Source organism: Pecten maximus, chromosome 11, assembly GCF_902652985.1.
Source record: "Pecten maximus chromosome 11, xPecMax1.1, whole genome shotgun sequence".
NCBI lineage: Eukaryota > Metazoa > Mollusca > Bivalvia > Pectinida > Pectinidae > Pecten > Pecten maximus.
In genome coordinates, this window is record NC_047025.1 from 9,405,736 (window position 1) to 9,428,689 (window position 22,954).

Consider the following 22,954-nt stretch of genomic DNA (forward strand, 5'->3'; position numbering starts at 1 on the left):
TTCCTTTCAGGAACACCAATAAATTTTACACAAGTTGCAGCAATACTTGGTTGTAAAATGGATTAGCTTGCTGATTTACAGGTGGAGCATTTAGGTGCACACTGGAAGTTAATGCAGTTATCCATTCTTTTCAAGTCAATTCTATTTTCAAATTGCAAACAAAGATGCATATTATGCGAAAAAAACATTACTAATTAAGATTTCAAAGCTATTCGGAATCTCGTATATCTTGCTAATGTGCCAATGGCAAATCTGAAGCCTCTCGTATTGCAATGTTATTTGTTATAGCTATCAAGATTGTTGTTTTTCGTCATCGCAAAGGCAGTTGCATGTGAAGGTCAAATGGAGAACACATGAAGACAGCATCTAATGGTGTTTGGCCTACTAACGGACGCCTTTAAAGTGTCATCACACTGAAAAGCCATACCCATACACTGTAATGAGACACCCTATCCGGTTACATTACACTGACAACGAAGAAATCATAATACTATTTTAGACATCTTAACAGATTTTACAAAAGGCACATGTGAATAACACAATACAATTATTGACTTATCGCCTTTCTCGGGTAAACAATTCCTTGTATAACCTTAACAAAGTCAATAATTGTATATTGTCAAAATAAGTGCGAGACACCTTGGCCAATCATAGAAGAGGGATTTTCTCAGTCATATAGCAATTTCAATTACCCCATGACTGGCCCGTTCTGACATGTCATAGATATTGACATTAGTTATGTGTAAAAGTACTTTTGTTACATCATAAATAATTGATGACGTCAAAGTCGAAATTCGCCCCCCCCCCCCCCCCCCCCTCCTCATATCTCATCTCATATAGAAATTGATTAAAAACTTTTCATTATTTTTTAATAAAATTTTATTTTTTGTTTTAACAGCAGCTTAAACTTGCTCAATGATTTGATATTCCACAATACTTTAAATATCATCTATATATGAAACTCAGTAATAGTCAGGATGACGGAAATGAATATAAACAATACATAATACAGCTGTTTTTACTTCTATGGAAGGACTGAAATACAGAAAATAAAATATTGGCGTTTTGGTCAACGGAGAACAAAATACTGAGCTTGGATATTCAAAGTTGCAATTACGTATGGATCATACACATTTACGGAAGAGTATTATATAGCTTTACTTTATAACTATAGTGGACTCTTGTCTAATCCGGACTCTGTCCGGATATTTCTCAACCGGTCAATAATTCAGTCCCGATAAATCCTTCTTTATCTGTAGTAGTTCACCTCTGCCTAATCCGAACTCTGTCTATTCTGTAATTCCGCCATATATCAAGGACTCTGTTTCTTCTTTACCAATAATAAATCTACTCTGTCTAATCCGGTCTCTGTCTATACTGTAATTTGGCCATATATCAAGGACTCCGTTTCTTCTTTACCAATAATAAATCTACTCTGTCTAATCCGGTCTCTGTCTATACTGTATTTTGGCCATATTTCAAGGACCCCGTTTCTTCTTTACCAATAATAAATCCATTCTGTCTAATCCGGACTATTCTGTAATTCGCGGCCATATTCAAATATCCCGTTCCTTCTTTACACTTGTAAAGCTACTCGTTCGGAACCGGACTCTGTTCAGTCCGAAAAATTCTTAACCGCTGTCAAATAATTTAGTCCCGAAAAAAACCCTTCCAAGTCTAAACTAATTTCACTCTGCCTAATACGGACTCCGTCTTTTCTGTAATTGAGCCATATTTCAACGACGCCGCTTCTTTTTATCGATAATAATTGTAATCTGTATAAACTGGCGTTGGCTTCATTCTGGCTCAGTGTGACAAATTATTATCAAAAATAGAACTAGGAGACATTCATCAACAGAATGGAGCAAGATTGTCTTGCCGTAAAGGGACCACAGAACCAAATCAAAAAAAGATTTAATAGGAAGGTGAATGTTTCGGGGCCTACTGATTGGATATTTACAATTTTGTTGTAGGTGAGAGAAGTTTCCAAAGTTTTATGTGTGGGCTGGGCAATACATGTAGATGTAAAATATATAGAAAAACAGTAATTTTTTTTCCTAGCCTGTTTTTGTCAGGGGGAGTTAATTAAGTGTGTATTTTGTTGTAAATTTAGATGATTTTTTGGTGCTGAATTCAATACAAGATGGTGGCCCCCATATAAAAAAGGTTCAAATTGGTAGAATTTTTAATCATTCTATTTACAGGTTTCCGAGATGACATCATGGACGCTGTACATATGATATTTATTGCGAAAACGGAAGGCTAGTCACATTATTAAGCTGAACGCATTTTTGTTTAAATTTATTTCTCATCTTATGTTAATACGTCACAATACACGGTAAACTACCAAGGAAGATGACCACTTCAACATATATATATACACATATGTATATGACATTTTATTTTAACACCAGACTGCAATGCGCGGGTTCTGAAATGATTTCTATTTCTGCATAAATATACCATTCCAGTTCCTTTTCATAATCAATTGTGATGACAAAATAGATATAAGAAAAATATGGATTGAAAACGCAATTGACAAAGCAGACAGCCTTTGGAGGTGACACACGATATCGTTACACCCTATTGTAACGCATGGCGATAGCAAAGCTCAAGCGTTTTCGCGGGAGCTTGTACTTTATACCGCTACTGTCGCGGCAAGCCACAGTTGTGTGTGATTTTCTGATATGTTCATTGTGTACAACTAACCAGAGGTTTGACAGGAGGGTATTAGCGTGCGGAAACATAGGGATTCACTATATTGTAGTAAACTATCAAACTAATGGAAATGACTAATGACAATGTGCTGTGAACTAAAACTCGGCGATTTCATTATTTCCATTTCATTATTAGGATTGTAGCGATGTAATTTTTTTTCGGGCAGTTACTATTATTTAACGATATGCCAGGAAGTGACTTTTTGGTTAACACATCCGTCATGACCGGCATGTACCCCGGGTGCTTCAATACTAAGACAAATGATATCGTTACAAACGAAACGTTTTTCGAAAGGGAGGATTCTCGGAGCGGTATGTCTACCGTCCTTATTGGATCAGAGGATTACTCACCTTTATACAAAATTATCGCAGTGATAGTGCCTCTTGTTATATTCATGATAGGAATTCTTGGGAATCTTTTGGTGATCGTTGTCATTTCGCGTCGTAGAAGCATGCAGACCCCTACTAATTGTTACCTAATTAGTTTGTCTGTAGCCGACTGTCTTCTCCTCCTGTCAGCAACACTGCCATCCATACCAGAGCCCTTATTTCGTCGGAATCATTGGCCGTGGGGAAGGGCTATGTGCTCTCTCTTAGTATTTGTCCAGTACCTTGGGGCCGACGCGTCAGCGCTGTCTATCACGGCATTTACTTTGGAGCGCTACATTGCAATATGTCACCCAATGAAAGCGCAAACAATATGCACGGCTCGACGGGCCAAACGTATAATAATCTCACTTTGGTGTTTCTCGGTGCTCTATTGTACCCCCTGGCTGGGACTGACCACAATGACGTATAAAAATACCTGTGACGGGTCGCCCCCTCTTCATACTTGTACCTACAGATTAGAGCGAGAATCATATCTGTTCTACTACATGACGGACTTTTTCATTTTTTATGTGTTTCCTTTACTTTTGTCCGGGATTCTATATTCGTTCATTATCCGGATACTTTTTAACAAGTCCGCATTAGATTCGGATGGAAGCAAAGCGCCGGACTATTCCAATCGTTCACGTCAAACGTCAAAGTCACGATTCCAGGTATGATATTATTAATACTGTATTGTTTCCAACATTTTTATTTGAAATATGTCTTTGAAATGTAATAATTTTAATGATTCCTTAATATCTTTTTATGCATAATATAGATGTTCATATATGATTCATTTTCACTTATAATTTTCGAATATTTAAGTAGATAGCATAAATCAATGTTTGCTACCATTGTTCGTGCAGTCATCGTCGGATACCCACGGTTGATTGTTCTACGCAACGCTACATTTATCACCCATAGGTCAGCTCAGTGAAACATCCGCGTTTCAATAGAGGTAACATGTATTTGATAGGCTCCGTCACATTTTCCTATCGAAATTTCAGCCTATCAGATTGAAGGTTGACAAACGCTTCATGAAAGTTGCATATCAACAGCACAACCACGACCGCACAGACCGGCCCATTTATCAGCTTCTCGAGAAACACAAACATACACGGGTAGAAATTCGAACCACACACCTCAGATCTTCACCTGAGGTTACGTGGCCGGTACTGAGATTAAGTTCTTTCGTAAATTTGTCACTATTCACAAACACAACTATTCACAACGAAGAACCTACAGATGGAATCTGTTATTAAGGTTATGGGTTATGTCCCCTGACTTTAAGTTGAGCGGTCGTCCTTTTGAGGAAGTTAGGGATCTACCTAATGGTAATGTTATTTTAGGATCTACCTAATGGTAATGTTACTTTAGGATCTACCTAATGGTAATGTTACTTTAGGACCTACCTAATGGTAATGTTACTTTAGGACCTACCTAATGGTAATGTTACTGTTGTAGGACCTACCTAATGGTAATGTTACTGTTGTAGGACATACCTAATGGTAATGTTACTTTAGGACCTACCTAATGGTAATGTTACTGTTGTTGTAGGACCTACCTAATGGTAATGTTATTGTTGTAGGACCTACCTAATGGTAATGTTACTGTTGTAGGACCTACCTAATGGTAATGTTACTTTAGGACCTACCTAATGGTAATGTTACTTTAGGACCTACCTAATGGTAATGTTACTGTTGTAGGTCCAACCTTATGGTAATGTTACTTTAGGATCTACCTAATGGTAATGTTACTGTTGTAGGACCTACCTAATGGTAATGTTACTGTTGTAGGACCTACCCAATGGTAATGTTACTTTAGGACCTACCTAATGGTAATGTTACTGTTGTTGTAGGACCTACCTAATGGTAATGTTATTGTTGTAGGACCTACCTAATGGTAATGTTATTGTTGTAGGACCTACCTAATGGTAATGTTACTGTTGTAGGACCTACCTAATGGTAATGTTACTTTAGGACCTACCTAATGGTAATGTTACTGTTGTAGGACCAACCTTATGGTAATGTTACTTTAGGACCTACCTAATGGTAATGGTACTGTTGTAGGACCTACCTAATGGTAATGTTATTCTTGTAGGACCTACCTAATGGTAATGTTACTGTTGTAGGACCTACCTAATGGTAATGTTATTCTTGTAGGACCTACCTAATGGTAATGTTATTGTTTTTCACTGATTTAGGGATAAACAAAACATGGTTTCTTACTCTATTGATTTTCGTTATGAAGAAAAAGTCTAAGATGAATGATAAATCTTTAAAAATTATTACGCGTGATAATATTTTACAACAATGAGTATTGCAGCTATAGTCGCTTTGACCGAACACCCCCTCCCCATTTCCTTCAACGAGATTGAGATTTACAATTAGTAACCTCTTACGACATGCTGTAAAATACGACCGGCATACTTCCTGACGCTCCTGCACGTGCTAACAAGGATGGTAAATCACTTATCATTTAAATGACATCGATGTATGTCCTCGATAAAATTCACATGGAAAGGAAAACGGAAACTAATTAAAAGTATTTTTAGTTTTATTTTTCAATTTAAATATATCCTACGCTAACTCCATAAAAATGTCAGTAGACGTAGCATTTCGCTTTATAAATTAATCATGCGTTGGCTTTAACTTATTTCGCGTTTCATTGACTGGTAAGTGATGATTGGTTTACAATATCTAGTTTTATGTTTAACTTAACCAAATTACATTTCCCAAGTTTCACGTTTCTTTGAAAAAATCTCTTGCTCCTTAAATTATCATCCCATTCTTTTTCGCCCCCTTTCTTCTCCTCCCTTTCCATATGACCTCTCTCTTAGCATAGTCCGAGTTTCCTCTGACCATGACACCATGTCTGGTGTAGGGCCAGAGCGCACTGCGATATGAAAACGTGGAGTTCTCCGACACCGTTTGGTGTCGTTAAGATTTTGGTGCAGACACAATAAAATCGATTGTGACGTAACACCTACCTTACATATAAATGAGATTTTGTTTTACCCCAAAACACCCATATAGTCCTATATCGGTGTTATATTCCGTCCGAAAAGACCCTCGCTTTTCATAACGACAAAAACACGGTACCACAATGGATGATTCCGTCACATTAAAGTGACAACAGGCGTACTAAGTACTTCTCGCGAAGCATTTGAGATTGGAAAAAAAAATCATTGTCATGGACAATGACAGGAATATTATGCTACATTTTTTGTGCATTTGGTATGTATTAGGACGATGTTTGTAGCAATTAAAATCCTTTAAAGATAGTTCCTACGTCAAGAGAGAAAAATAACATCCACTTGAAAATGACGTATCACTTCAGTAAAATAAGTTGCAGACAATTTCCGATCCGTAGTATAGACAAAGAAAATGACAAGTTCTGGTTTTTATCATTTTCAGCTCCTCTTTTCGCCTACCGGAAAGAATCATTATAACATTTAATGATTGTTTATGTAACTAAAGATTTCGTTACAAGCGAAACCCCTTCACGTTTTTATAGATATAAAACGCAGCTTAAATTGAGCAATAAACTTGTATGGTTAGCAAAATATATAAATATTGCAAATAAGCCTTGAGTGAAAGAACCAGCAAAGAGTGAAAGCTGCTTGTATGTGGTCGTCGAACATTGTTATTTTTTCCTATTATTACTCACTTTATGTGGACACAAACTTTACTCTATTAAACAATAATGACGATTTCATCCAATATTGGTCATGTAGTAATAACAACAGCACAGACAAGTAAGTTGGCGAATTTTCCAGACAATCCTTCCCTTTATCAAGACACAAGTATATTACAAACGATTACATATAGAGATAGAATCAGGTGCCCGCGTTTAGTAGATTATGTAACTGTTTCGTGTCCTATGTCTGTATTAGATCGTTTGTAATTTACTTGTGTATTGATAAAGGGCGGATTGCATCGAAAAATCTATAATTCACTTTTTTGCACTGTCGTTATTACTACATGGCCAATTATATATATATATGTTTCCATCTTATTGTAAAGACCTTCATACCCTAAAGACATAACTGATATATGACAGTTATAAGAAGTGGCGTTCGTGTAATTGAAAATGAAAAATTAATCAAAGCAGCAGGGTTTGCACCGAGATACATATTTCATATGCAGCAAACTCTATGACAAGATTTAACATATATTTTCGTTCAACTATTGTTATTAACACATTAAAGTTATAAAACGATAGTGTCGATGATGAGGCTACTGACTGATGTTTAAGACGATAATATTAACGTTTACCCTGCTTAAATGGAGTTTTTCAACACTGGTCCACTAACCCTAATTTTGAAGAATGTCATCTCACACAAATGAAAATAGAATATTTAAAAAATCTACCATTTTGAATTTTTGAGGCCACCATCTTGCATTGATTTCAGCACCAAATATTCACCTAAATTTATAGCAAATTAAAAGACTTAATGAACTCTTAAATAAAGGAAAATATATTATATATATATATTTCACATCTTTATGTATTGCCCAGCCAACAAATACATTTTGGAAACTTTTTTCACCTGAATATCCAATCAGTAGGCCCCGATGCAATCACCTTTCTATTAAATCTTCTGCCTAAATCGGAAAACCTACAATTCTTTTTTTTTATTGTTATTATTTCGTTATTTGGTCCTTATAGTAAAATCACACTGAAATGCCTGAGCATGGTAGACTGGCATATCACCAGGAGATATTGTACTGACAATGGGCAAGCTGTCGTTACCGCTAACATTAAACGACATCACGAAAGAGGGAATATCATGTGCTAATTTTTAAGTTTCGTTATGTCTTAATTTGGCCTTGGGATCCAAAAGGGCGACGTCAAAGGGGAAATGTTTAGAACGAAGATAATTTCTGTTCTGTCTATTATTCTAAATTTAGCAACATCTCACTAATCATGCAGTTGTCACAACAGGTACAAAACACAGTGGAATTACTTGTATTTTTTTTCTGTCTTCACTTTCTGTCTGATCTTAGGTGTTTCGGAGACAAATAACCAAACAGGCAAACCGCTATCTGCCATTCTTTGATCACGGCTACCGAACTGCTTTAACCTATATAAAGCCACATATTGCACAGGAAAGGAAAAAGACGTATTCATCATCTTTCTGACAAGACAAAATGGATGACTGGTACATGCCCTCTATTGGGAATCACTTCAGACTACAGTTGTATTCTCCCAACGTCGACTTGATGTTTTATCATATTGTTCAACTCACTTCCCCGTACATAGTAGCTGATTTTATTTCTTAGTTCAGTAGAACTAGACCTCATATTAATCACCCTATTCGGGAATAATCTGATATCAGCTGATTGGTTATCCAAAGAGCAATCGTGTGTAAAAGAGCAACTATGTCGTGGCGAGGTAATTGTTCTTTCTTGCGGTAAAATTGTTAAATGTCCCCAAAACAACATAACTTCGGGCATTAGTAGCCTTACATGACAATTTGAAAAAGGAATTAAAAAAAATGCTGCCCAAATTAAGAGAAAAAAATATGATGGCAAAATATTTTTTCTTCATCTGAAAGTGCTGTAAGCAAGTGTATGCGAACGTCCATAACGCGACTGTATTACGCGTGTCTTTATCGACGGTTAAAACTTCCAAAACCATTGAGGCAAACATGATATCTGTAGAAACTATGAAAATGTCACAGCTTTCTCGGTATATAAACTTCCAATGAATCTGTTTTCTAGATTTGTATTCTTGAAAAAAGTGGAAAGAGCCTACAATGTAAAAATATACTGTACCTGTTTCTAAATTTTAAATTCAGCTTTTCGTCTGCTTATTTTTTGTGTACAATTCCAATGTAACTCTTAAATTCGTCTACACAGTTGCAGTACCGTAATTTCTATACATTATTGAAGCGTAACTCAGTACCACCACACAGTCCAAGATTAATCATTTCCTATTCTCCTATTTGATGAGACTATAATGTTTCAGTAACATAACTGCGACGAATGTTCGCACCGTAACACAGCGCAGGTTGTTACGGTTCGCTGTTCGAATCGGCCTTCCTCCCTGATCCTTCGTCCGTCCGTCCGTAAAAAATCACGTCCGTAAACAATCATTGTTTACAGTACATATGTATATTTTCTCAATGTCTCTAGTTATTAATGTTCAATTTTGAGACTGATCGGAAGATAAGATGGCCGACTTGTGGCCAGTTTGAATTTCGACAGTTTATGGATCTTACTTAACTTTCAAAAAGTAGGTTCCTTTTGTTTTCAAATAATTCAGAGGAATTTGGGAAAAGTAGAGAAAACATCGGATCATTCTGTGGTGGGCGCCAAAGATCACCCTTGGATCTTTTGTATATGATATATTTATTATAATTTTAAAATACCAACCCGTACCAACAGATTACCCGTGGATTATGCTTTAAAACTAGCAAAACTGTACACGTAATAGTGTGTGCTTAAGTTTTAGAGATCGGAAAATAACGCATAAGTGTGTGCGCGTGATTGCAAAGAAAGTAAAATCATCACAGGCGATTTCGTTATATTGTTCTTTGATTTTCGCATAAACTACTTCTTTTGTTTTCTTTTTTTCTTTCACACATAGCCTCTTACAACTTACGAAATTAAGCAATAAACATTACAGACAGGCCGCTTCTTTTTGGTCCGCATAAGGTCCAAAAAAGGATATCCCGCGAGCAAATCCATGTTTAGTGCAAATATTGTTATATGTCCCTACTTGTGGCGCCGAGTCAAACATAAGACCCAAATTTCTCCCTTTCGTCAAAGGTGAACCTCCTTTTTTCGGTAGATAATAGATAACTCTGTTATTTACATAGAGGTTACACAACGAGTGGTTGTTGGATATGGAATTTATTTCACACGAGTAAGTTATTTTTTAAAAGTTACAAAAGACACGAGCTTTAGCGAGTGTTTTTTGCAACTTTTAAAAAATAACTTACGAGTGTGAAATAAATTCCATATCCAACAATTTCGAGTCGTGTGACCTGTTTCTACCACAATAATATCGGCTTGAATCAAAGGGAATAACACAGGGTATTGTGGTAGAAATTCCAGTAAATAACAGAGAATTTTGACAGATCAAAGACTTGTACTGGTTAAGTATATCTAGGTCCCTGATAAGGGTCAAAGAAGTAACAGTGTGGACAGAATGTGACATTCATTGTACACACTGTAAGAATTACTTCTTTGACCCATATTAAAATTTCAAGTAATTCGTATCATGCAGACATAGATGTACCTTTGCTAGGATCCAGTGTTGTCCGGATTATTACCGTTTCTACCACAATACCCTGTGTTATTCAACTCTCAGACCATCAGTTAATCATTACAGCTGTTGATTAACAATCTGTTTATACCACACGTGGTATAAACCCTGTACGCATTTTGATTGGCTAACACGGTGAACTTTGACCCAAGCTGCAATTGTTATTGACGTCATCAATAATCTAATGACGTCACATCACCGGGTTCCGGACGTCACCGGTACACTTTATTTGCATACGCGAAATTATACTTGGCCACGTTTCCCTTTGATTCAAGCCGATATTATTGTGGTAGAAACAGGTCACACGACTCGAAATTGTTGGATATGGAATTTATTTCACACGAGTAATTTATTTTTTAAAAGTTGCAAAAAACACTCGCTAAAGCTCGTGTCTTTTGTAATTTAAAAAAAATAACTTACTCGTGTAAAATAAATTCCATATCCAACAACCACTCGTTATGTAGCCTCTATGGAAAAACGTCATCATTTTATGTAGCGTTACCATGTCGCAAAGTTCAAGGTCATTGATGATAGTGCGATGAAAAAGTTTCACAACACAAAGTAATATGTTACTAAAAAAAACATGCGAGAAAAATAGTCAAACACTGACCACTGATTCTATTGATGAATAAATCGGCTACATAAATCAAGATGTATATATTTTGATAATGATAAAAATATGCTATATTAGAATAAATGTTTCTAATACCAAGGTTTGTACACGCAATGACCAACACCATCCCACTGGAGCCCTTACGGGAGCCCTTACAGGTAGGGCGTTAGAATTGTCCCTATGGCATGATCGTAAGAGGCGAATAAATTTGGGTTCTAATCTTTTTTGTAAGCGATTGTCTTCTTCCTAATGTCTCCTTCGACACTGTTTCATTTTTGTCCATTTTGAAGGCTTTGTGCTCTGTCGCACTGTTCGTGTCATACAAGAAGAAGTACAGGTTCGTCGTTATAATGTGACCGGGTGGGTGTCCTGCTGGGAATCTTCGGCAGTATACTTCAGTGAGATAGCACTATAAAGCTCGCATACGTTCCGCTCTATCACAAGGAGACAAATATGAATATACTGCAGCCTACCAAAACACATACGCATTCACTACACGCACGAATCTCGCACACGGGGTGGCCGTCCTTATATGACCATAGCTGTTGATAGGGCGTTGTTAAAACCAAACCTACCTACTGATCCCATTGTATGATACACGAGAAGCGACCTGAATTATTATCCTTTTCCAAACTTTCTGTAACCTTCTTAATGTTCCCTCCATTACCTGACTTTTGACATTTAGCTAACCTTTCGATCATGTGCCGAGTTGTGACATTTCAGTTTGATGGTTCTATGATTGGTTTATTAATGTTTAACGACCTATTAACAGCTAGGGAAATTTAAGGACATGTCAGGTTTTGGAGGTGGAGGGAAACTGGAGTCCTCGGTCCCACGTGGGTTTGGAACTCGCATAATATATCTAGAATGTGTGGAATCGTAGCATGAGAACGTGAACATCCGGATAGTAGGGAAAAGGAAGTATATGAAATGAAATAAAACATTTAACCATTCTGTCTTTCAGGTCATACGGATGCTCGTGGTGATCGTGGCCGTATTTGCTCTGTTGTGGCTGCCGTATCGCGCTATAGTGGTTTATAACTCATTAGCAGACAACAAATACCTAAACGTCTGGTTCTGGCTCTTCTGTCGTATCATGGTGTACATCAACAGTGCCGTCAACCCCATCCTCTACAGCCTCATGTCGCTGAAATTCAGGAAGGCCTACCGCCGGATACTTTCATGCAGTGAGTATGCTTTCATTTTTATTATCCCCTGCGAAAAGCGTTTGCTGGAAGTATTAAATAGAGTTCCGTGCGTCCGTACTCACTCAACATCCTTGTGGGGTGCATTCACAGATTCATTGCGTCAAAATATCTTCGTCGCCTATAGGAGACGATTTTTAAAGTATTTTTTACCCATAAATCAACATTAAGTATTTTTTACCCATAAATCAACATTAAATCTCACTGCGCATGTGCTTTTTTAGCGACGGAATGAACGGAAATAAAACAGATTTTGAAATTCTGATCGACTTGCGCAGTGCACCCCACAAGTTTATAGACAAAACACTACACCCCACTAGTCGACTCTGGCCATTCGTCCGTCTGTGTGGACGGACGCACGGACGTACGTACATACAGATACGATTGAGTTATGGGGTGCAGTCTTTTGTCTGTGAACGTGTGGGGTGCAACGTACAAGTTTTAATGAGCTATGGACATCACATTTAATATCCGTTCATTCATGCGCAGTGAATTTAATGATGAATTATGGGAAAAACACAAAATTACATTATATTTCATCTCCTATAGGCGACGAAGATATTTGCACGGAATGAATCGTTAATTCACCCCACAAGTATATCGTAATGAGTACAAACGTCCGACTGCCGTTTCCGGAGCGTTACTTCAAAACCAATTAAGATAGTTTCACGAAGTCTGGTACACGCATTGATCTTGTGGTCTAGTGGTGCCTTTTTGGTATGGAGTGCCTTGTGTTTATCTTCTATTATAAACTATTAACATATTCAAAATTCTCTGAAAGCCGCCGGCCTTTACAACAAGACAAGACTAACCAAAGACACATTTATCTTTTTAGTGTCCGTACGGATGTGTACCAACATATTTTTTACATACACGTATGTAGTTTTTTTTTATGTTGTTTCGTTTAAAACCTTTTTTCGCCATCTAAAGACCCTAATGACCTGTCCAGTGATCATGTGACGTTAGAAATATAGTAGTTATATAAATGGTAGTTTCTATTTTTTAAGTGGGGCGCGGGGGACAGTGAAGACTTTTCGATTTATCGCGAGTTTGATACAAAGAATTGCATAAAGGAACGATAACTCCCGTGAGTTTCATTAAAGAAAGATAATTCTTTGGTGCAGCACGCGCAGGTGAAGGCAACCACCTCAATATAAATATCATGTCAGTATGTCCGCAACATGTCAGTATGTCATACTAGTTCAGTACCCTTGTACTAGTAATGGTAACTAAATTGACAATACTCAAGGTGACATCGTACCCACATAACCTTTTGGTAGGACTATAATTAGTCTTTTATCACTTTAACAGCCTACCTTAACTTACTTATCACAAAAGAAAAGTAAGTATTACTTGAAGATTTGTGCATAGGGAATTTCACAAAAGTTCTCGTTACAAATATTAGTAAGGTACAAAAATATAATCAGGGAATACAGACATGGAAACTGTAATCATATCTCAAATTCGATAGCACTATGGCGATATAAAGATATGGAAGGAACGGGTACCTATAAAGTGCGAAACGAAAAAAACGAAACGAAACGAAATCAAACGAAACGAAACGAAATCAAACGAAACGAAACGAAATCAAACCCACTAATTGTAGAAGAGCACAGGCTTCTGGTTAGAATTGATAGAAAAACAATATTAGCCCCTTCTCTTACTATATCAACGATATAGTAAGAGTTGGGGCTACAATTTTTTTTCTATAAATACTAACCAGAAGCAGACGCCTGTGAGAGTAAGTGTCTTTTGCTTCAAGATGTGCAATTATGATAAAACTGTATTGAAGATACCGCAATTGTAATATGCCCAGCTTCAAATCGTCCAAGGCATAGAGGATATCTAACAGTGTCTTCAGTAATACCAAATATATTTCACGAGTGGGGCTAATACTTTGATATTTTTCACGAGTGTGCAGCACGAGTGAAAAATATCAAAATATTAGCCACACGAGTGAAATATACTTGGTATTACTGAAGACACTGTTAGATATTCTGTTTATTACATTTTTTATCAACGAAAAACCTACCCCGTATGCTAACTAGGCCTACAGCGATAATTTGTAAACAAAAGAAGTAGTTCCCCCTGTCCAGGTGATGACATATATGTCGGGCTTTCTGATTGGTCAATTATTTTGGTATTTTCTAATAATTAATTTGATTGGTCAAATCAGCAAAAGTCATATTTTTCACTAGTGAAAAATATCACTTTTATAGAATGAATAATTTTTGATATTTCACTGGTAAAAATGTAATAAAATACAATATTTCCTATTGAGAAACATTGAATATTTCTTTCAAAACTTTACCATTATATGGTATATGTAAACTGTATCCATTTTAAAACAATGGTGAAACAAGTTTCATTAACTTATATAATAATTACACGTGTTGGCCCGAATGGAAGTGCGTAAGGGGTCTTAGTGTAGGAAAAAACCGGAGTACCCGGGGAAGACCCTTGCGGTCGGGCAGGTTACCCTATACCTTTTCACTTTCGATCGGGGAATCGAACCCCGGACGCCTATGTGAATGGCAAGTCTCTAACCACTGTGTCACCCGACCACCGACTACTGTTATAAACGTTATATATTTTATACATGTACACGGTCCATATATTATAGAAAGAAGATATACAATATTCCTATGTATAGTTATTTACCCTTGGCTGGCATTTCGTTCCAGGTCATTTGTATTCTTCAACAATTGTGGGGCTATAATTCTCTGGTTCAGTGTAAGGGTGGAATGCACAAGTGATTTACTAAAAGATGGTGCGACGTTTTCGGTTCACTGTAACAACTTGTGGGAGTCTAACGACATGTAAGCATTATGAAAGTGTACGAGAAAAAGAATAATAGAATCATTTCCTACCTTGGGGCTTTGTCACACTAGCTAGGTAGGGAATGATTTTTTTTTTCCTCCACTTTAAATAATTTCCTATCCCATCGGCGATCAAGGTCTGTTTGTAAACAAATGCATATAATCGGCGCATGAACATATCCTCATTTGAAGAAGTACCCATCAATCACGACCCCAAAAATCTACATACCAATACCATTACACAAAAAAACATAGGTCTAAAATTAATTCACAATATGTATTCAAACAAACACTATTTATTCAAATATACCTTATTTTAGTGTTTGTTTGAATAAATATTGTGATGTTATTCCGATATTATTCCGATGTTAAAAACAGTAAATATCTAATTTCATTTAACATTAAAAAACAACGCGGGAACTACAGTGACGTCACTCATTCATCAATCACCACTGATTGTTGACCCACAAAACACCGATCTCAAAATTGGTAGGATTTGAGCACAAGGAAATGCTTTTCTGCGATTTCTTCACTTGTGATAGCTGCATGACGTCGCGACCAACATCACATGAGGTAGGTGTACTGTTGACGACGTCAGAGATTCAGGTGTTATTGTGTTAGAGAGAATCGCGGACATTTTTTGTCTTGGAACATTGTTTAAATGCCTGTAGATGTTGAGGGACTGGCGATTTTTGTGTCCAGTGACGTTTATTCCATCAACTTTTGACACAGATGTTTCCCGACGCTAATGTTTGTCAGTTGCCTGTTATCAATTCCCGGGAGTTCAAACTTGTTAACCATATTTTTAAAAGCTGTCCAAGTATATATATGTCGGCCAATCGGACTTCGTAGAAACCACTGACATTATGATTAGGTTTGGACACGTTTGTTACAGGAGCGAGATAAAATGGATGGTCATTGTTACAGTAGTTTGATTGTCTTTTGCTACTTAACACTTCGTAGGTTTCAATGGGACGCTTTGATTTATTTTCCGTAGCATACATTCTACTTTTGCGGTCACGTATGTGGTTTGGCTTGATCCCCGTCCGTGTATTTTGTCGGACGTTCATTATACGTAAGTTTGTTTTAAGCGTAACATTAGCATTGATCTTCTTCTTTTAGTTGGCATTTATGGGATGATAATGCAAACTGGACAAAGGCAATATTTAATGAAGCGTGCTAGCAATTCATGTTTGACTTCACTGGCGGTCTCGCCTGAGTAATTCATCATTAGATATGTACCAATAGGGAGGAATGTTCCAATTATATTGCCCTTCTTGCCATTCGCACCAACAGTTACCGTGTCCCCTATTTCAACCGTCATCTTAAGGGATATAAGTACCTTGTTTATATATTTTCGCTTGTTTTACTATAAGCAGACGACGAAATGTAAACAAAAAGTAGCTCCGGAAGTACTTCCGGTCCAGAAGGTTAGCGCGTGCAATCTGTTATACCCTATGGGATTACAGAGAAACTCCCATGTCTACAAGTGGAGATAAAACGATGAGCTGTGGGAGAATGTGTAGACAACAGATAAGTATGTCTATACTAAAATACTCTTTATCACATAAATTTCCCGTTATCAGAACCATTGCATGAATTTTTACAGGTCTAATATGACCTAACGGAGCTGTAAATTGTCTCCGTTGTGACGTCATAGCACATCAAAAATGAAAGATGTGTTAGTGAGAAAAGCCCCGATTTAGATTTTGTAACAGTATATTAATGTTCTTTTCGCGAATGTTACGGTCGCGGTTTGGTTTGGACGGAGTTGTAAGCACAGTGAACTATAAAATTAAAAGATAAGTAATCACATCTCAAAAATGAAAACGAAGCCTAAACATAAATGATAAGCCAATAGCCCTTTAAGGTCTCCGGATTTATTATGTCTACATCAATATAAAACGTTTTTGCTGTTTTGTTAACATGTGGAAATTACACGTTTGTGAACATAGCAAGTAACATTACAAACTCATTTTTCAACAGATGTAAATTAAACCTGCACCTTTGATACAGCGTCCATTATTGAACGGTCTTTATTGCATAAGACTGAATGAGAAGACCTAGATAGGCTATGCCTGATGTCTGATCCTATTGACTTTCTCTATGTCAATACAATTTGTTGGAATTGAAATTGAAAAACAAAAGTTTATTGGATCTAAGTAAGAATGAACTTTCCACTTTTTTTTCTTATCAATTGAAAACAAGGGGAACCGAGAGATCAACGAGAAATAGAGATCGCAAATTTCAACTAATAAAATCCAATATGACCGCCTATCGGCCACTTGTTTTCAGATCAGTCCAAATATAAATCAGGCAAGGGACGAAGGTTAACCCACCTAGGAATTCTGAAAAAGATTCATCAAAATCTTTCCGAACAAGAGGCCCGTAGGGCCTGCATCAGAGATAATGGCAAAACTCTTTCCTTATGTTATATTACAAAACAAGAACACAGCAAACAAACAAACAAAATATCCTGTTTCCTGAACCACCTCTCAGTTACCATACAAGGAAATGAGCACTTCAACGAACATCTAGCTACCTGGTACCAAAGATGATTCAAGCAAATTCAGTCGAAAAGTGCTCTACCTTTTTTACTGCCTGTATTGAGCTGACTCGACATTAAAATTTTGAATGTTAAATGTGGTATGTCGAGCTAGCTCAACATTCAAATTCTGAATGTGGAATGCTCAAGCTGGCTCGACATTCAGACTATGAATGGCGCACGTCGTTTGTTTAGCCGACTTCACACAGCTTATTAGTGCCCTACCGGTGACACCGGTGGGAATATATCATTCCACCCGTCCGTCTGTCAGTCTGTCCACTCAGTTTTCCGCACTTTTCCCAACCATGTAATATTTGTGTGTTGGTGAAAATTTGTATGTAACTTCAGATCAAGTTTCAGGGTCACTGCTTCTCTTCTTAGCGGGGACCGGTAGGAGACCTGTTTTGTTTTAACAAGACCCAGTATGGTTAACTATCTCACCGCAGTCACAGATACTCGCAGAATTTTGTATTAATTTTTAATCTCATTGCTTTAAGTGTATTTTGCTGTTCAGCTGTAACCATTATCGCCCCATAATCACTGAAATGCCCCATCATGGACAAGACAGCATGATATCCCAGCCCACCACATTAAACAAACATCGGATTAATTAGTCCTCAACGCAATATAATTTCAGGATGGCACAAAAGACACCCAAGTGACTATCGACTTCCGACAAGAGGTTGTTAAAATGATACGTTATCTACCGAAACAGTAGTAAGTCTGCACCATACAGTAGTTTGTCCATGACTCAGCAACGATTCTAATGATTAGCAATGAAGAAAAGATTACGGAAGTCGGTCAAAACAAGTGATAAATAACAGGACAATTAAGTGCTACCTAAATCGAAATTTAAACAAAATATAGATATAATTATGCTCATAGACCTTTAAAATCACAAAAATAATATGTCCAGATGTCTTAGATGCTCCATCGACGGCATTTAAATCTTCTTCGAAATCAAAGAATGTCACGTTCTCTAAATGAAAACCGGGAAGATGACAACAGAATAATTACGCAAAATTTGTTCATTAGGTCGTTAAATCTTTCCGACCATCCCCATATCATCACCTTAGTTTAGACAGGTACTCCGATTGATCCTGATCAGGAGAGTACCCATGTTTGTTTTTTGGTAAATATTTGTATGTGCAATGCCTGTTGAAGTCATTTTATGATCTCTATCTTTTTCAATGTATTTTGGGTTAAACAAAATTATATGACCTATTCCAGATCACCATTAGCTTATGGTTATATATTATTCTGTTACAGTGGGGTTTTTTGTAGTTCCAATTAACCTTGTTCCGGTAATGAATGGTTACCTTACTGTTCCAAGTTACCTGCTTTTGCTCGAGATTTACACTGTTCCAGGGTTAAGTTACATAACCTGTTTCAGGTTACCTCCCTTTGTTGAGTGTTTCCCTGTTCCAGGGTTTAGGTACGTATCCTGTTCCAGGTTACCTCCCTTTTTTTAAATTTACCCTGATCAAGGGTTTAGTATATCTAACATGTTCAAGGTTACATTCCTTTGTTTTGAGATACCCTGTTTCAGGGTTTAGTTTTGTAACCTGTTCCAGATTATCTCCCTTCGATAAAGATTTCCCTGCTCTAGGATTAAGTTACATAACCTGTTCAAGGTTCCTTCCCCTCGTTTTAGATTTTGGCCAATATAATTCCAGGGAAATATTTCCCCTCTTATTGATGATAACTATCTTGACAGGTAATACCAATATTAATTAATTAGATCATGTGTTTTTAATATGAAATCATGTTAATATCTTAGTAAATGATTTTTTAGTTTAAACATATTTTATTGCCAATAGCTTCAATAGGATTAAGCACAAGTTACAAGAACATATAGTCGCTCGTTCCTAATGATATTATTACACGTAAGTATACATCATAAGATGGCTATAGAAATTAATAAGTATGTACCATATTATTGGATGAGAAAAGCGAAAAGGGGGAGAGTGAATGAGGGAGTGATCATGGTATTAAATGGACTAAAGAAAAAATAATAGATGGATGATAGTTAATGACATCCTAATCACCAGGCGTACATCATTTAAGTAGTACACAAAGTAACATTCACACTCATAATTATATAATACATTTGACTCACATATTTATATTCAATCACACACATATATATATCGTATCGTATATTTAGTAAATGTATACGAGTAGCAAACAATTGCAAGAAGCGCCAAATTAGATTTCGTAAATCCATGGTGCCGAAGAATCTGATTACTCAATAAATCACATTTGAATTTTATCTATGTCTTTTCTTGTATGTTGTGTATAAAACAACTGTTTTCTAACTCCCTAGGCACTGCCTTACTTTTGGCCTTTAGTTCAGCTTTTGCCAATGTAAGGAAGACTGATTTGTCCTTGAAGACTTGGCATACAAAAGTAATTTGAATTACTATGACAACTTGATTGACCGTTATGTCGGTTTCATCCCTATTTGTGTTAACAATACTATATCATGCCAAACATTAATTTGCATGTCTGGGAATCGTTTATTTTTTTTTTTTTTTTTTTGTCGCCAGTCGATGTGTCTCACGGGAATGTTGATATTGAAAACAGTTTAGAAAGCTCTTCCTTCTGATTATGTTGTAAATGGTGTTAGCAAAGAAGGAATGAATCTGCCTTATTTGATTACCTGGACAAAATGTGGGTATTTTGAATTCTGAAAAAACGAGAACGTTGGATTCTTTAGAAATTAACTTAGATGTTGTATGCAGAATTACTTCAAACCCCCATTGGAGGCTATAACACTCTGCCAGAAGATCTTACCAACCACCAATCTTAAAGAAATGTACCAAGGATGCAAACGTTACCGGCACATTTAAAAAGAAATTGGAATGTCACGGCTTGTGAAGGAATTAATAGCCTTTCATAGCCTTCCTCTTAAGCTTCACAACAGACGCAAATACCAAATGTAAGGTAGAGCCAAGGGATACATTGATTGGGGAAATATAATATCACAAATCTAGTGTCTTACGAATGGTATATCATGTAAATCCTTGCGTATTCCATAATACGTACCTTGTTTGGGTGAGCTACGTGAACATACAACTTCAGTGGGTCATGTTATTGTGAGAGCTCGTACACTGTAGTATGGTGGACTCCCTAGTTACCAGATTGATTACTGTGTTCATGTTGTAACACTTCAGTAAGACGGGTATATTTATTGGCTGTAAAGTTTGTTCCGTGATTAAAATTCCAAACAACAGCTTTGTTATCAGGAGATTAAATGTATATGTATTTTTATCGTCGTCCTTGTAAAGCATTCACCATAACATCTAGGCGCTGTGTAATCCTAAATATTTTAATACATAATTACTTTAAATAAAACGCTTCGGTGAAATAGCTGTGAGTTACCGTTATACATACATGTGTATTGATTCATAGTCAATTTGCACAAAGTGAAGCTTTATAGAATTCTGTCGACGGGATAAATCCACAAACACAGACAAAATAACAGTGATTATCCAACACACACTAAATATTATCAAACAAACACAAAAATACTTGTTATCAACCAAACACTTGACATTATCAAATAAATACAAAAGCACTAATTATTAAACGAACACAAATACACTAATTATCTAGTAAACACAAACACACAACAATGACCGAAACCGCCAGAACACAAATTATCAAACAAAACCTAAATATTTACAATCAATTAAAAACAATAATCATCAAACAAATAATCTCACAAAGACACTATTTACGAAACAAACAAACAAATAGTTAATTATGAAACTGTTAGACATTGAAATTATCAAACAACAAAACAAAAACACAATAATTATCAAATAAACACGAAAATCAGTGATTTTCAATCATGCAAAACACAACAAAATTAATGGAATGTATCAAGCAGAAAAATAATAATTATCAAAAAATCACAAAAAGTATTAATTAGTGATTATAAAGTACACAACTAAAATTAATTATCAAACAAATACAAAAATCAACACTTATATTGAGAAAGCGTTTAGATATATATGTATTTTACTGCCATTCTCCAGAAGAATAAATAAATCAGTCGAAAATAATTTGGTTTAAGAAATCGTTATCTTATAAGATTTAAGAGTGGAAGTCCATGCCATCGGTTACCAGATGAAATTTCCCTGTATGATTTGGTAAATTCTAGCCGTGGGCAATCGATTAAAAGGAATTGACAGAAAACATGACCTCGTCTAGAATTTTTTATGCACAATCATCGTTTTGTAGTGGGGATTAATATTCCTCAGGAAACACTATGGACCCATCGTTATTTTGAAATAATAACGTCCAAATTTAGTTGCCGACAAACGGTCAGTCAGAAATTGATTGTGTCGACGTCTGCCAGATTATGCTTATAATAGAACGATTGAATTTATCAAGAAATATTACTCTCAGCTATATATAAGTAAGTGGATTCCATAGTGCAGCAAGATCCTTCGGGGTATGTAAACGTTTCTATTTATTTATTTATTTATTTATCGTTTATCTCTATATGAAGATAAGAGTAATGCACTGCTGGATGATTGTTAGAGGATTAACATCAACACAACGGCTAAGGTTATACTAAATAATAATAATATACTGAACGGTCAAGGCTAACTATATAGTGTAATCACACTGAATTACCAAAACCTGGATTATAGCACCCTCCATCATTTCACGGTGTAATAGTAACGCCTTTACCAGTACTTAGTTCTGATTCTTTTTACAATTTATCTGGACCGTCGACAAGAGGACAACAATCAACACGCCTTTAGGCAATAAATGTCCTGTTGCCCAATCAGTACAAATAACTTCTAATCTTTCCTTCTTCATTGCTTACTTTGGCGAACTGCCAACACTGCAGAAACGGAATATTTTGTAACCTTATAAAGTAGCCCAATATGTATCTTACTCACTAGGTGTGGGGCGTCATTTTAGCATTTAAAGATTTGCAGATCAAACGTTTGCTGCTATGCAACGGAATTCCCTAGTGACACGTGACTGAAATGCCACCGGAAGTAGAAAAGGTATTCTTTGTCCATTAAATTGTGTTAGTGACTCCAATGTAGTCAGTTATGTAACAGAGTAACACAAATGACGAAGGAAGACAGCTTTTTCAGCTTTATGACTCGTGGCCTGACTGGGCCTCGAACTAACAATCTACGGCACCTACTCGCCTAGCCTGAAATACCCGCAGCTTATACCGCTGCGCTACATTGGCGTTATTAAAAAGAACGTTTCAATGGCGCAGTGATGGTCGGCCCAATACCCTGACATGCTAATAGTGGAACTCGCCTATAAGATAATATGAATACCTGGATCGCAATATATTTACATACATGGTTGCGAAGTGAACACATATTATAAAGATTAATCACTGTTTACCTACGACAGAAAATTCAAATCTA

The 22,954-nt window shown here is 36.4% G+C and overlaps 1 protein-coding gene across 1 annotated transcript in view; it reads left to right on the forward strand.

The window, feature by feature from the left end:
- The first annotated feature begins 3,026 nt into the window (after positions 1 to 3,026).
- The window catches only part of LOC117338176 (thyrotropin-releasing hormone receptor-like), a 29,169-nt gene continuing 9,241 nt past the window's right edge, over positions 3,027 to 22,954 (forward strand). Inside the window, exons 1-2 of the mRNA XM_033899406.1 lie at positions 3,027 to 3,757; positions 11,939 to 12,161. Coding sequence (XP_033755297.1) covers positions 3,032 to 3,757; positions 11,939 to 12,161 — 949 coding nt within the window. The 5' untranslated portion in view covers positions 3,027 to 3,031. The remainder of the gene's footprint in view (positions 3,758 to 11,938; positions 12,162 to 22,954) is intronic.